Genomic DNA, 17,315 nt, shown 5'->3' with positions numbered 1-17,315 from the left:
GTCTGGTTACTTAAGGTTAGGGTTAGGACTGGTTAGGGTTAGGACTGGGTAGGATTAGGACTGGTTAGGGTTAGGGTTAGGACTGGGTAGGATTAGGACTGGTTAGGGTTAGCACTGGGTAGCGGTTAAGGTTGTTATTGTTGGCATTAGGGTTTTTCCCATAGAAATGAATGGACGATCCCTCAAAGAGATTAATAAAAACGTATGTGTTTGTTTGTTTGTACTATGTGATGGAGAAGCAGGACGCTCAGGATGTGGATATTTGTATGTATTTCTCTATTTTGGTTGCCTTTTGAAGATGACTGAGAAGAGGTTGGATGGCTTAGATTGTTCTCTGCTCAGTGATAGCTGGTAAATGTTGTGGGTTTGCTGAATTACAGTTACATTCCATCTTTAACAGTGAACATATCATCAGATTTTTTTTCTGGTTTTGGATAATAATTGATAGTCTGTAAATGATGACTTTGATAAAAATAAATAATTAAAGCAACCCTCTCAATTAACATGTAAAGAAAGATGAGGGAAGAATATATAATTCAGCACAGGGGAGTAGAATATCGAACTCCATATGTTGTATGCATTGTCAGATAATTTAAAGTCATTTAATCTGGGTTGTTTTTTGGAGACTCATAATTAAGATGTTTAGAAATTTAATTAATTACCATGCCTGTGACCTTATAGTGGAAAACTGGACTAATGACAAATGTGGATAATCATTACCTCATATGTCCGTCCGTCCATCCAACCATCCATTATGCTGTATATATGCTTATCTTATGCAGGGTCCAGAGCCTATTCCGGAAACTATAGGCACAAGGCAAGAAGTAACCCTGGACGGGGAAGAAACCCACACCTTAAACTTTAAAATGAATTTAAGCATTACAGTCATACTTAAAGTCTGACACTCATTAAAGAACTGATTGGTTCAACCAGAAGATTAATTATGACATCAGATCTATATATAGTACTGTGCAATTCCTAGGCAGTAAAAAAAATAGTTTAATGGTATTTATCTCAATAGTAGGAATATATTTTATCAGAAAAAAAACACAATTTAACCTTAGAATGAATGCATGTTAACAGTAAGACAAAAAATAAACACATTTTCTTCTCTTCTCTAAAAGGTTACTGGTATCTTGGATGGGTAGATGAACACCATTTTGTTTCCCAAACCTCAACTCAGGGGAACATTCTGTGAATTTTTTTAATTTGAGCACCAGCTGAATTAATGAATTAACTTAATTAAATTACTGAAAGGGGTATTGATATGCTAAAAGGTGGGGTAAAAAACATACACTGGTTTATTGGACAGTTGCTGCTTATACTGCGGTAATTTTATGAGTGATTTTGAAACGGCTAATCTGATACAGCTTTACACCAACATGAAGATCATTTTAACATCACTTTCTTTTGCACAGTGCTGTAAATTCATCTTACAAAGGTTTAAAAAGGATCACAGTGGAGAATTTAGGTCAGGACAAGGTGGGATTCAGTGTGAATTTTTGGCATGTATTCATTTATGGTTTGTAAGATGTGTAACCAAGGGCATAGCAGCATAATAATTTACTCCCATGTATGTAACAATTTGCAGCTAAGAACACCATGGCATATCCAGTGTTAAGGATCGTCCACTTCCTGGTTGTGTAGGATTAGTGATGTTTTTTTTTCTGAGAATCATGCTCAGCTATTGTATTATTCCTTGTTGCTCAGGTGTCTTTCGGCTGCACTTTTCATATCATATCTTGAGGTTTCCTTGCTGCTAAGGCGCAACTCGTTTATGAAAACGTGCCGTAAACCGAGTCGCAGCTGGGGCGTGAAAAGCAGTAGAATTGACTGTATCAATAGAAATGGCCATTAGTCTGTATAAAATGAGCCAGGCTCCAAATAACCACACTCATTTTGGAGAATGACAAACGCAAAGTAGCAAACCTTGGCTGGTGGGCTATTACAGATAAGGCAAGTCTGTGATAGTAAAAAAGCTTTTGATTCTTGTATATTCCTGCTGAACGAGGCGCATTTAGTGAAACAGCACGCATGCTGGAGTCAAACAGCTGATAGGCTGGATCGCATATGTCCCACTTGGGACCAGTATCGTACACATAAACCCCTGATCCTTTAATGCCTCACTGCAAGCACATATTTAAGTATGTGAAATCTAGGAATTGATTGGTGAATTTGTTTACTGTCTTCTTACAGTACAAACTAAGTGCCCGTTTGCTAGCTTGGCAGATATCTATGTCAACCCACACGTTTTCACCAGGCAATAGTGCACTGTAGAGGAATATCCTGCAAATTAAAAATGCAAAAGTCAGCCGAAACAGAAGAATAAATTCACTCTCTGTGTTCATTAAATATAATTTCCTTTTTCTGATGTGTGTGAACTTTGGACTTATTCTGAAATTGCCTGTCAAGGAAAGGACATCTCTGTCTATAACGGTTCCACTGGCGTGTATTGTGTTATTCTGAAAAGCGTGTTACAACAGGACAATCACAATGTGTCGTGTATGTATTTTTTTTGTATATATTAATGTATTCTTTTGATCTTTTTTTGACTATGTGCATGTTGCTATTGAAAGGTCCAAACAATAATATAAACACTTCAGGCATATACTGTACTAACGTTTCATTTGAACTACATTTAATATTACATTTTAATCATAATTTCCTAGCCTCGTCTTGTTAGCAATTTACTATAAAAATGTCTCAGATCAAACTAGAATAACAACATTTTGCTCTTCTTTTTTATTTTTTCTTAATTTTAATGTTGTTGTAAAGTGCCACTTGTATTACAGGGTATGTTAGATGTTTTCCCATAATTACATTAGTTTCTCAGAATATTAATATTAAAAGACCCTGTGCCTGTACTTAGTCTTTTCTGAGATTACTTATATGTCAAATCTACCAATTTTTCTATTTGTCTCTTAAATGTTTCTACATCTCCACCTGTGTTATACTGTATAATTAAACCAAACAAAATTTCAACATGTTGAAAAATTAAAAAACAAAAAATTCTCACACTAATGCATTAAGTATGTAATTATATTTATCAGTGAATTTACATCCTGAGGACCAGTTTGTGGCTTGCACTGTGATATATTTAGACTTGCAGTGTTGCAGTTACGGGAAATCTGTCTGGGTTAGTCTGCATGAACTACTATGCTGGGAAATGATCTTGGCTGAATGCTCTCTGTGGCATAAATCTCAAATCTATTACTATGGCTTGTTGAGTTTTAAATGGTGGGCAGTTCATTTTAACACTATTAATTAGGTATGGGCATGATGACCTTTTAAGGCTCTTTACTGACTACACAAGTGGATTTTTTTCATCAAGCATGAAAAGTGAGAAGCAGAAAGAATGTTTTAAAAGGGATCATTTGTTCTCATTTCTGTATGAGCTTTTAAAGCTTTTATTTATTCAGTGCCTTTTCAAAGGAATCTAACATGCATAGTAATAAGTATTTTTCACATTAATCCAGCTGACTGGTTGGCACTGCATTGATTGACATCATAGGCATAGAGACAAGTTCCCTTCAGTGGATTAATGTAGTGCTGTGACTGCCCACCAGAGAATGGAATGGGGAGAGTTTCCATTTCATAACAATACTCAGTGTTTCTGCTTAGTTAATATGCTGTGTTCTGTAAGTACAGACTCATTTACCATTTACTGTATGCCATAAAGAGACTTTAGAAAATGCAATTTTTGTATGTAAGACTGTCATTAAATTGACCGGAATAAAAACCTAAGCAAATCAAAATGCTAAATAAATCATTTCCGCAGCCTCTTTGAAGTACTGAGGGACATTTTGAATGAAAATAGCTCACATTAAGAACAGCTGAATACTTAATAAGGTGGTTTGATTCAGAGTATTCATCCATTCATCCATCCATCATCGAGTACTTATCCTGGTCACAGGATGAATGCAATCTATCCTATACAGCACAAAGCGTGAGATGTCAGACCATTACAGGACACATATATAATCATACACTACAACTCTCTTAGACACACCAATTAAATCGACTGCATGCCTCTGGACTGCAGAAGATGACCCACATGACACAGGAAGAACGTGCAAACTCACACACGCAGAGCTGGATTGCAGCCCCACAACCTGTAGGTGCTCAGCAACTGTGTCAAACTCTCAGCCACCTTGTACCCCCACATGAAGCTCGTTCTGTCTGGTCTTTGTTATTCATTTTGATCTCAGTTTCGATATTTGATCTCAGTTCAAGATTCAAGAGGTTTGCTTGTCACATACACAGTTGTACACATACAACATGTAGTGAAATGTAACCCTGGTCACTGTGCATGATAGGAGAATAAGAACATAGAAAAAGAGAGCAAGATATAAATTATAAAGTTAACAAACTTTAGGCATTTAAAGAATTTATGAGACACAAACAACCCTAAAAGCGTTTTAATGTTGTTTTGGTTATTAGTTTTTTGTTTATGTAACGCATACATTTAAAGAAAATTACAGTCTTAACAATTAATACACCTAGGAATTTTACAGGAGCCATGAATATTAAATTCATTGCTTAAGGCTGTGTGGTTTCCATCCCACATGACCTGAATTAGTAACCTTCAAATGACAAGGCTGTGTCCTGAACCCCCACACTGCCTTCTTACCTAATTATTCATGAGCACATTTAGAAGTGAAATATGTTGCGTTGGGGGTGGCAAGGTGGCACAGCGTTTAACCCTGCCTCATGTTTTTGGGGCCGGGGTTTGATATGGATTCATGAATGTGGAGTTTGCATGGTCACCCCGTGTGATTGAGGGGTTTCCTGCAGGTACTTTGGTTTCCCTTCACAAAAACATACTGAGGTTAATTGGAGTTGCCAAATTGCCTGTATGTGAGAATGGCGTGTGGCTGTACCCTACGAAGGTTGGCGCTCCATCCTTCTTCCCTGCCTTACGCACATGGACTCTGGGCCCCCTGTCATCCTGAATAGGACAAGTGGTTTCAGAAAAAGGATGGATACGTGCGTGGGGGAAGCTAAGAGCTATGCTGCCCGGATTTTTTAACTCCTGTCTCAATCGTCCTTTTCAGATTACTGTTGTGGAGACGCTGGATGAAACCTGCCGCCTCTGTTAGGTAGTAGCCGTAGTGAGCTGGATCAGTAGCAGATGATCGTGGTGGTGATCATGGCAAATAGTTTAGGAGAAGACAATGGTGAAACACTTCCATACCGTACCCTGACAAGAAAAACTGTTAGTTATTAAGTATGAAACCTGTCGCTTTCTCTGGAGAGGAACCTTCCCTTGACTGTGACTGTGAGTGATACACAGTGTATATACAATGTATATGCATGAATTTGAAATATAATATAATGCTTAAAGATTGGGGTTAAATAAGATATTGTATACTGTAGCATACATTTCACACTGTATGATGGATATAAATTTTTTTTAACTTTTTACGAAATAAAAAGCAGGACTATGAATGGCTTCTTACTAGGGCTGGGGATATATAGATGAAATATTGTATTGTGATTATTGTATCGTGATATAGCATAAATACTTGTTTTTTTTTGCATAATTAACAGTTATAATGCACTATTTTATTTCATCAAGGTATGAGTGTGTTGTTGGTGTAATTTATCATCATACTTGTTACATGCTCCATAACTATTAGTAAAACAATCTGGTCGTCATAATCAGGAAAAACTCAAAGCCACCTGTCATATTTTACCATATATAATAATAAAAAAAATTAGTTTTCTTTATATGAATTTTAGAATATTGCGATAAACATCAATACTGTGAAAATATTGTGATATCGCTTGTCGGGTATATTACCCAGCCCTACTTCCTCTGCTTGCTCTCTGGTTCTATCCTGACTTACCGCCCAAACATCCATAAGAAGGTTAGACGAGTTATAGGTGCCATAGGAATCAACCTGAACCGAGACATGGCTTCCCGCAGTGTTGATGAAGTGTGACTGTAGTTATTTTGATGAAATTTAAATATTTTTACTACTTGACACAGCAGTTGACATTTCATTGTGATTAAAGCTGGTCTTTTCTCTCTCCTCAGAGGGAAGGAGTTTGGGCATGATGTTGATTTTATCCTCACCACCCCTGAGTCCGGAGAGGAAGAAGGCCTCCTGGTCGGTGTTATAAAAAAGCTCCGTATTAAAGTACGTACACTTTCATTTGGGTCCGTGAAGATCATTATGTGCCAGCCAGTAATTATCTGTAGATTCTGGCCCTTCTCAAACAAAGAAAAAAAAGGAAACGCAATATGAAAGATCTGATGTGTAAAATAAAAAGTTTAGCTGAAATGTAAATGTGTGCTTTATGCCAGCAAATATCTCCAACATAATTCTACAGTTTATAGTCATGCGGCATATAACGAGATTTTGGTCAAAGGCGAACCGCAGACGATGGTGGTCAGAAAGATTGTACTGTAATGGGACTGAAAAATTCCTGTCGTCTAGTGATGTATTAGTTGTTATGATGTCATAGCGCAGCGCAACTCATGTGTTTGTGGTGATGCTGGTGTAAACCAGTCATATAAAAGAATAGCACATGTAATTATGTATAGTACATAATACTCCATAGTAATAATACACAACAATGTTATAAAAAACTACTACTTAAAAAAAGGTTACTGTAGCCTAAGCATGTGGTAGGCCAAACCATATAGGTTTAAGTACACTCTATCATACTTGCTCAATGATGGATTCACCTGACTACGCATTTCTCAGAACGCATCCCTGCTGTTAAGTAATGTATGACTGTATATCTGTTCTTGGATGATAATATTAATTAGTATTAAATATATCTTAAATAACAAAGCCACATGTGTCACACTCATCTATGCCCCATATCTGAAGCAGCATTGCTCTCCAGTTAAAATCCTTGAGCAAAATGTAGGTCACTTGATATGGAAATAAAATTATATAATTAAAAAAAACTAGTAGCGTATGTGCTAAAATTTATTAGTTTTTTTGCATGAATATGTCCTGTGATTGAAGTTTTATGTTCAGTTTGAAATTATTGCAGGTTAATTGCACCCCCAGTGCCCAATTTTATAAAAATATGAAATCGCTTAATGACAAATGCATTTTTAAAAATTGCCTGTATCTGCATTTGTATGTTTTTGGACATTCACATTTACATTTAAATTTGTCCCACGGAGTCAAACATGTTCATTAAAAATGTGGTTTTTGCTATAGATGAACGAATGGGTGAGAGAGTCGAGTTAAAGTGTCTTTCACGGTTCAGGAGGGGTTTTTGTTAATGAAATCAGGGTTGCGCTAGCGCTCATGGTTTACGGTAGAGGTTACAGGAGTACATAGGATAGTGAGGCTTTACTAACTCGTCTCTCTTCCCTGTTTGACTGTCCCTGTGCAAAAATCAGAGGGCAAATCAATCTTAGCAGTCAGCCTGGAGGGATTAATGGGCTAGAAGTGTGTCCCCCATTGCCGCCTGCCTACCCCTCCGCGCCCCTGGTGGGTGCTGAGTTGATAGAAAAATAGAAAATGTGAAAAATCGAGAAGAGCGGCTGATGGAGCGTATGGATGGGGAACCTCGCCGCAGGCTGTCAGGACCAGCCTTAAAAATAAACTCTCTAGCCTTTTAACTGCATTTTCGTCTTTGCCTCACATCCCTTGGCCTACAGATAATTAGCTTTGCCCTCACATCATATTAAAACCAAAAATACCCCCATGCCCCCCACCTTCCCGTAATCTCCCCTTCCTGTTGCAAGAGGGTGGATGGGAATCGGTGGCAGCGAGCTGATGGCTAGAAGAAATGAGTGGGTGTTGGAAAATGAGAAGCTCCTCTTTGGGGTGTGTGCAGTAGATGCTGGAGAATGTGACAGGTCCCTTGGGAATAAGCGATATCAGTGATTAAGTGGAGAAAAAAAGAGACTGACTTTAAATCGTGTAACCTTGTCATACCAGATCTTGCCCCTGAGCTTGGGGATATCGATAGGTACTAAAATCAAAGTCATTTTAGGCATACAACAGGGATACCATAACCTTTCACATTTTCAGATGCTTGTAAATCACTGTTTGTTGCCTCATTTTTGCAGGGCAAGATTAGCCTTATAAAACAATATAGAAGAGCAATTAAATCAAGCATATTTATGTTGTATATACTTACACCACAACAATGACCCTTTGTGGCCCCAGTAAATGTGAAGTTCATTTTTATTTAGAAAAGTTACAGTTTGGAAATAAAAGTTTTATTCCTGGAAACATAGAGTAGTCTTCTGGGACACCTTGATTTGCATACATTACTGTAAACACTGCTTGTTGTAATATATTACATTTTGGTCCTATGTGTATCAGAAATAATGAGTCTAGGATGGAAAAATATTTGGCGAAGAGGGAGAGAGATGATCCAGCTTAATGTACTCATAGAAAGAAGAGCACTCTAGCCACAAGGCATGATAGTCAGTAACCCAATGTCATATCAGTTTGTGCACTCAAAAATGTAATAGGTCTAGTTACAGTTTGCAAAAGGCTGGTGATTGTGTGCCAAATTACTGTAATTAGTTTGAGTATTTAATGGTAGTATTTAGGGTTATCTTGTGGATTATTTAATGAGTATTTATAATTCTGATGTATTTCGTATGAAACTCATGTTGAAACTTAAAACGAGTAATACCTTTTCAATACAATTTCTGTTAACAAAAGCGAAATTACCAACAGTCGAAGTAATTAATGGAAAAGCGAATCATCCTAGCATACTCGTAATAGACTGTCTACATTCTCAGGAATGGGGCTCAATATTTTTAGCTTTGATGAAAGAACGAGTAGTTCAAACGCATTCCTCTTAACATGCTAATCTCCAACTTGAAGGGAGTTTAAATCTTCTTTTCACATTCACTGTGAAAATGGCATTTCATGAGCACGGTTTTCTACATCCCTGTTGAGCAATGTCCTCTGGGGCAGGTAGGGATGGTGGTCACAGCATTGTCAGCTATTTCTGACATCACTGAAAATATATAAATTAAATAAAAAGAAAGACTGACCTTTTAAAGTTGCCCCAGATACCCTTATTTTTTATTTTTTTAACTTGTCAAGCTGCGAGTGGATTAATGCCAGTGTTTGAACATGACCTCTGTAATTCCACGTCTGTAAACAGCTTAGTGAAGATCAACTTACTCTGAATTCGCATGACACCTGCTGGGGAACTGATTACAGTTTGCCATTTTGCTAAATAATATTCAGCTGCAAGTACATGAGATTCCTGCTACTTGGTCCTGTGTATTCCCAGTATATAATCCTTATACTGGTCTGTATATTCAGCAATTAGACAGAAACATAATATAATACCGTCCCAATATGACAATGTTAGGATGATTAGTTAATTAATTAATCATTAATGTATAATATTATGATAAAATACTATGATAAAAACAATATTCCCAATTAAAAAAAAAATCTTAAGTAGCATTAATACTTGATTTGACTAGGATTTTTACCTCTCTGAGGGTAAATACTATGCTATAAACTGACAATGGGATTTTTTTTGTTCAAAATAAAAATTAAAAATTAAATAGTTGAGCATATATTTTATTTCTTCCAAGGAATACAGTTCACTGTTAATTACAGTATATCTACCAGCAGGGTTTCCAGTTTACTAAAACTCTTGACAGATAACGAAAACTACTTTGAGCTAAGAGGTTATTATAATCTAATCATGTAAAATACCTAACTGCCACAGAGCAAAATTGTTTCAGCTGCCTTATCTTGAAAGCCAGCTGCTTGAAATTTGTTCTGAGCTAATTTTAGTCATGCGTTTTCTAAATTAACCATTACGGGGTATGAAATCTACCCTATAGTTCTTTCCCTGGGAAACCTTTAGCAGTAACTGTCATCGTAACTTTGCTTCCCAGCTGAAGTGAGACATTGCCGTCACACATGAATGACGGGAGGGGGAAATGACCAGGTTCCCGAAGGAACACTCAAATTGATTTCCTTTGGGCTTCAGCCTTGGATCATTATTCTGCTCCTCTAAAGCGCTGTGGCGATTAGCATTACAAATTGTCCGTCTAGAACCTGATCCCAGAGTAATTGTTAGGTTAGCATACTGCTCTTGCGGGCCGTACTTTCACTAGCTGATCGGTATCCTCCTGTATGTCATTTCACTAAATAGCTGAATATCTCACTGGTTTCTCCCAGTCATTTTGCTTTGTCATTTTCTTAAGGGCACCTGGTACATTCAGGTGCTGTAAAAAAAAGGCAACAGCATTATTAATAAATGACAGGGAAGATCTCTCTGTGCAGATCTGAAGCTTCTTAAATGACTTTGAAACCTTTCAAATCCAGCACAAGTCAAACTGTGGCCTTTACACCTCAACAATGTAATTATTATTTATGAGACAGCATATTTCTAATTCACGTCTTAAAAAGAAAGCATTTATTCATTGTAACATAGGACATACCTAATGTCTAAATCCAACAGGTAAAGTATCACAGTATATTGTAAATAAAAAAATGATCTAAATGTCACATTCTACAGAGTAACTGCTGAAGTACACCTTAATAACAAGTACACCTTGTGTTAATGTTGCAATACCTAGTTGTTGGAAATACTGTTCAAAATGACAGAAATTTCTGGATGGTGAACTTTATACAGTCTGTAACTGTGAAGATAAGATAAGATTTTTCATTGTTACAGCAGCAAAATGGGCAATACAAGAGTAGTAATACAGTCAAACAGCAATAAAAGACAATACAATATAACAATAAAAAAACTATACCTGTATGTTAAAGGCTGTGAAACGCAGGAGGGATGTTTCGGTGGAGGAGGGTCTCCTCTTATGCTGCCTAAGGTCACGACAATAGGCAATTAACAATTGTAGGAAGAATAAATACACAAGAATAAAGACACAAAACAAATAACGGAGAAGAGTAAATATCAGGTAAATAATAAATTTGGTGGTTTGTACAATGCAAGTTTACCATGTATGTGTGTGAGGGAGAAACGCTGGGAGCTACTGCTTAATGGGTTTTACTGGTTGCTCATTTAATCCCCCTCCAAGCTATTTAACTACAGGGGAAGAGAAACTGGTTTACATGGGCTTTAAGCTGTGTTTCGGAAGATGGTCCTACCCCCTGATTGGATCAGTCGGTGGCTGCCCACACTGTCATGTTAGCATTCCTTGTTTGTGCTTTCTGGGCTGGCTTAGAAGAAACTGTTCTTGCGGTCCAGCCGCAAGGGCCCCAATAAGTAACATAAATCATACGCTTTAGCAGAAGAAAAATTACAGGACATTGGTGGTTAAATATTCTTGTATATATACTAGGATTGCATGCATACATTAATAACAAACTTAGTAGCCAAACTCAAAAGAAGCCCAGTATTACAATTTCATTCTGTCTAATATTACAACTTTCCGTAATATTTTCAAGGGTCTCCTCCTGTACCATGAGCTCCACCCTGCGACATTTGACGTTACGAAGCTACCGAGCCGGAAGTTTGAGGCCATGGATCATTATCCAAAATGCTTCCTGATTCTGAAGCTGTGGAGCAAGCTACTGGATGATTCTGCACAAGCAGATGGTGCCTCCCAGAGGGACTGGAGAGCAGTACGCGTGGATCTGGTGGCCCCACCTATCAGTCACTTCGCTTTTGCCCTGCTCGGCTGGACTGGGTCCAGGGTATGGATCTCAATTTCAGTTATTTAATTAAACCTTTTATTCCACATTGGGTATGTGAAAGAACAGCAATGTGGTCAAATCCAGGTAGAAGCATTTCTGCTTCCATATAATAATAATATTTTTAAGTACACACCACCAACCATTATAGTCAAAGCCATAATGCTTATATAGCAGAATGTGTATTCTGTGAAATACTGGGGTGAAGTGTAATTAGAGGAGAGAAGCTTTGAACATTTCCTCAAAGAGGTGAATCTATTTCTCCACCCGAGTGGAGGAAATATCCAGTACCAGTCAAAAGTCAGGACACACCTGCTTTTAATGCATTTCTCTCTGTTTTTTGCTATTTACCTAATAGCAAAAAGCCTCGAGGAAATGAAGTCCAATATCTCAAAATTCTCCTTCAGTCATCTTTTCCAAATAGCCCCCTTTTGCTTCATTGACAGCATTGCAGACTCTTGACATTCTTTCAGCCAGCTTCCAAATGTAGCCACCTGGATGATTCTCCAACAGTCCTGAAGGAGTTTCTGGGCACAGATCGGCTACTTTGCTCTTACTCTTTGATCCAACTCATCCCTAATCATCTGCATTGGGTATTGGTAGGGGGATTGTGGGAGGGGGGGGGGGGGTGATTTTTCTCTGCAGTCCATCACAAGTTAATACTTACTACATAACCTTGAGATGTCTTATACTAGTTATTATTATTTTATTACTAAAGTTGATTCTTGCGACTGATGTGACATTGTTCTTCAGTGTTACGGCACAGAGGTCAAAGCATGATTCATGTCTGGAAGATTTTTGTGAAGTAAGGAAAAGGAAAAGAGGAGGTCACAGAAAAGTCTGGAACACACACATCGGCACTAAGTTTCTTTTGAAACAATATTACTGTAAATATTTTATAGTAAAAGAGGAAATGAGTGGGTAAGGAAATAGCAGAAGCAGTGAATTTCTTTGATTAATCTGTGTTTAGCAGAAATGATCGCTTTTCGGAAGCCTATCTTGTATAGACACCAAAATTCTTGAATTAGTTCTTGAATTAACATTTCATGAAGACATTGGATGTGTCGGCAGGAAGTGTTCCATGAAACTACAGGCTAGAGAAAGGCAGAGGTGGAAAGTTCAGAAAGTACAAATCCAGACTAAGATTTTGTTTCAACCAACCAGTTCGGCATAAAGAGTCGCATTCACAGAGTATTCAGCTATAATAATAATTAAAAAAAGGAGTATTCATCTGCTTGGTTGAAACAAAATCTTAGTCTGGATTTTTTGTGGACCTGAACTTTCCACCTCAGGAAAAAGGTAATTCAGGCTAGGATGTCAATGAACAGAAATCAGACAGGAAGACTTTAGATGAAAAGGGGGTTAGGCTAGAAGACTATATGATGGGCAATATTTTAGGTTGCTAGGGAAAAAATAAGAGTGGAAAACAATTGAAAAACAATGGAGAACGAAAACGGTGAAGCGTTGCAGCTGTTCAGAGATACTGAGAGGGAAAATCAGTCCAGGAAAATCAGTTATTTTAGGAACTGGGAAGGTGACACCTAAGGAAGACTAGACTAGATAAAGTTGTCTTTACCTCAGACTGACAATTCCAAGGACTCACTGAGTCAAGGATGCCCATAGGTGAGAAGCACACGGGATAGCTGAGGCACTACTGATGTGACAGTCTTCAGTGATAAATGCATTATGCAAAGCATATACTAGAGCAGAGGTCACAAAGTTCCAGGACCCACAAGATGGTTTGGTCTCGCCTGCCAAGGACGCCCACAGAATTCTCGTTAATGGTACGCACACCAGTGATGCACAGGCTGATGGGGCCGCAGGTACCAGTCAAAGTAAAATATTTGAATGATATTCAGGTAAACTGTGGTCAGTTAAAATAAAATTTAAGCAAATAAAGTGAGTCGGCCATCATTTTCTCTTTATTAATATTACTGTTCGAGTTGAGCTGAATTATAAACATGCTTTATTTCTATTTTTAGGTCTATGATGACGCATTACAGCATTGATAAAAAAAAATAGGAGGCTAATGGATTTCAAGAATAAAGTCATAATATTTCGGGTGTAGGGTAGTGTATGAATGTTTTAAGATTTAAACTCAAAATAAGTTGTGAATAAAGTTGAAAGGGGACAACAGAACCTAAGTGACACAGTAACCATCGATAGCCTGTAAACCAGCACTGCGACACAGTCACCACCGATAGCCTGTAAACCAGCACTGCGACACACTCACCACCGATAGCCTGTAAACCAGCACTGCGACACAGTCACCACCGATAGCCTGTAAACCAGCACTGCGACACAGTCACCACCGATAGCCTGTAAACCAGCACTGCGACACACTCACCACCGATAGCCTGTAAACCAGCACTGCGACACAGTCACCACCGATAGCCTGTAAACCAGCACTGCGACACAGTCACCACCGATAGCCTGTAAACCAGCACTGCGACACACTCACCACCGATAGCCTGTAAACCAGCACTGCGACACAGTCACCACCGATAGCCTGTAAACCAGCACTGCGACACAGTCACCACGGATAGTCTGTAAACCAGCACTGCGACACACTCACCACCGATAGCCTGTAAACCAGCACTGCAACACAGTCACCACCGATAGTCTGTAAACCAGCACTGCAACACAGTCACCACTGATAGCCTGTAAACCAGCACTGTGACACAGTCACTACCGATAGCCTGTAAACCAGCACTGCGACACAGTCACCACTGATAGCCTGTAAACCCCTGCACTGCCTGCAACTTGTCCTTCAATAGAAGTTTTAAGTCCTTCTAACCCTGTATGATTCTTCCTTCTACATAAATGGAGTTTCTTACACAAACTTGTCAGTGTCTTAATCCTAATGAATATTTGGTGCTGATGTGCCAGCAGATTCAGTATTTATCATTTATTATGTTTATTAATAATTTTCTTTTGGGATATTGGGAATGTGTGGAATTTTGTTGTACACCATGTTCTGTTGTGTTTTATACTTGTGTTTCGTATGTGTGAATTTCCCTGTTATGGATTTCACAGGTTGAAGGATACCCGTGTTTGCCATTGTCCTGCAGCGATTTTACAGAACAATAAGCCCAAAGTCACTTATAATAAGTGGACATGTCAACTGTGCCCATCTTGTGCTATTGCTAGGGTACCCAGTGTGTGTATTTTGGATACAGATGGGGGCATCACTGCAACCCACAATATGTTTCTTAATCAATTAGTGGCGGTAAAATTTATCATCACTAAGCTTGGTGAATTTCCTCAAGAGGAACCTGTGCTGCAGCAGGTGATCTCCGTTACTGGGCTATGTTTGTGCCAAGCCTTTGTTCCATAATGTTACTGTTTATGCTGCTATTGAAATCAATGGGTGCAAATTGTCAATGAGCCTATTATCCACAGTACATCAGATAGGTAATTTTATTTAAAATAATACAAATGTTGAGGACTTTTAATAAGTGTTCAGTGTCCTTTTTTGAATTCCTTAACAAGTAATGTAATTTAACAGTTGGGTAATAATCATGTTTCCCGGTGGTTACTTTGGCCACACAGTGCAAATTTTGTAGTCAATCTATTTCAAATTTAATTCAAGGTGAGCATGAGACTGGAAAGGTGATACTTGGTACAGTATAGTATTATATTCTATTTATTCATCTTCCAACTGCTTCCAATCTGAAGCATATTCCAGCCAGTACAGGGCCCAAGGCTTGGGAGCACGGAGGTTGGGATGCCAGTCTGTCACAGGACCCATGCATAAAAATGCACAGTGGGCAGTTTAGAGACACCAATTAACTGAATGCCCATGTTAAAGCCATTATGTGATGGATCTGGGCTTAACTATGCGTATTCCTTACTTCTGGGGTATTGAAGGTTGGAATGCCATGACCTTAAGGCCTGTGTAGGGTGCGGAAGATACTCAAACTACACTAGTGAGGGCCTTTATCCTCTGGATCTAACTGATAATAATTTAGGTCTCCGGAGAGTGTCTGCTACATCCTACAGATGAGAACGCTTCTTATTAGACAACAGCTATCTATTATAACGGTCTGGGAATAGTATTCTTGGATATGTTGGTACATTATTAATTTGCTCTACAGTTACCCATTTATAATGTGTCTTTGTTCTAACTTCTCTGCTACCATTTGAAAAGGCAGTGTGCAAAAACACACACAGTGTGTTCGTCCCTCTGCATTGTTGCTATGTGGTCATAAATCTGTGGCTTTAAGCCTGTCAAAGAGCAGCTTCATTCGCTTTATTACTTTCGTTAAACATTCTATAGCAACATTTTGGTGACAAAACATTTTGACTTCTGTTTCTAAAATATAACCAAAAGCAGTACAGAGTTTTGTTTAAAATTTTGTTTACTCCAGAATTTTGTGCTGCAGCATTACAGACGATATTGCTTCATGTAACAATGAGCAATTCATTTACCTCTGAAATATGCTTTTATTCAGTGATATTCTGGAGCTACATTCAGTGAGTTGTTTAGAAGAGCGGTGCGAACATGAAATAGTGAAAAGTTACTTGATACTGCAAAACGTATCTTTGTTTTAAATATGGAAAATATGCAGACGGAAAGAAACGTCAGCAATGTGCACCACCCTGAGCACAGAAACTCTATGGGAATATATAACCGTTCAAAAGAAAAATCATAATGACAATACAACTCATGTAATGCATTCATAAAGTATCCTGTAATGCACTATAGATACTGCATGCATAATAATGGTCAGTATAAGCCATTATAATGCATCATGAAGGTATTTATGGTGCATTATAGATGAGATCTTTGTAAAGCATTCATAATGCATAATACACATGGCTACAATGTGATATGTCTTTTCATAAATAGATATAGCCAGGTTTATAGTATTATATGAATGCATTACAGTATAATGCATTATGAAGGTATCTGTAATGTATCATGATGTCTGCTTTAAGTATAGTGTTACCGATCTTTCTGTCTTTGGTTCCCTTTGTCATATTTATAGTGATTGTATGTTTTGAACCTTTGTTAATATATTATGCAAAATAGACCTCACTATCCTGAGTGATTCTGTTTAATCTGTGTTCTTCCTTTAGCAGTTTGAACGAGACATGAGAAGGTTTGCTCAGCATGAGCGGAAGATGTTACTTGACAACCACGCTCTCTATGACAAGACTAAGGTAAGGCTGTTTGTCTAGATGCACCACAGTGTCAGTGTTCTGTAAATGTCTCTGTAATCATAGACACTAGATGGCAGAATGTTTTAAATGCTTTTATCAACCATTTTCTTTTTATTTTCAGTTGTTTTAGGCTATGGGCCCTGTTAAGTCCGATGACTCGGGGCTATAGCCCTGAATATTTTAAGCTTCACACCGAGTATTTCAGCCCCGATGCCAATCTTCCATTAACGAAAAAGTGTCAAGTCCCTGGTCAGCTGGACTTAGCCCCTGATTTTTTCAATAGCTACAAACTGCCCTGCTTTAGGATGCATCTGGGCAAAACCCCACATGATTTCAAGGTCTTATATAGTTTTCTTAACACTTTATATAAGTAACGCTTTAGATGATCTCAAGATATTATGTAGAAACAATAGTAAAAGAGTCTATAGAACTATAGTGTAATAGGACTTGAGAGAAAAAGTATTGGTGAATGTGTGTCTGAGTTTGCAGTTAAAATTACAACAAATGATTGGATAGAACAAACTGACC

The 17,315-nt window shown here is 38.0% G+C and overlaps 1 protein-coding gene across 2 annotated transcripts in view; it reads left to right on the top strand.

The window, feature by feature from the left end:
* The window catches only part of dntt (deoxynucleotidyltransferase, terminal), an 84,574-nt gene that overhangs the window by 44,420 nt on the left and 22,839 nt on the right, over positions 1 to 17,315 (top strand). For both annotated transcript variants that reach the window (XM_049009789.1, XM_049009788.1), the window contains 3 exons: positions 6,041 to 6,143; positions 11,376 to 11,624; positions 16,704 to 16,787. In XM_049009789.1, coding sequence (XP_048865746.1) covers positions 6,041 to 6,143; positions 11,376 to 11,624; positions 16,704 to 16,787 — 436 coding nt within the window. The remainder of the gene's footprint in view (positions 1 to 6,040; positions 6,144 to 11,375; positions 11,625 to 16,703; positions 16,788 to 17,315) is intronic.

Source organism: Brienomyrus brachyistius, chromosome 3 (assembly GCF_023856365.1).
Source record: "Brienomyrus brachyistius isolate T26 chromosome 3, BBRACH_0.4, whole genome shotgun sequence".
Lineage (NCBI taxonomy): Eukaryota > Metazoa > Chordata > Actinopteri > Osteoglossiformes > Mormyridae > Brienomyrus > Brienomyrus brachyistius.
The sequence above is the reverse complement of the archived record's forward strand: the minus strand, read 5'-3'. Positions and strand labels throughout refer to the sequence as shown.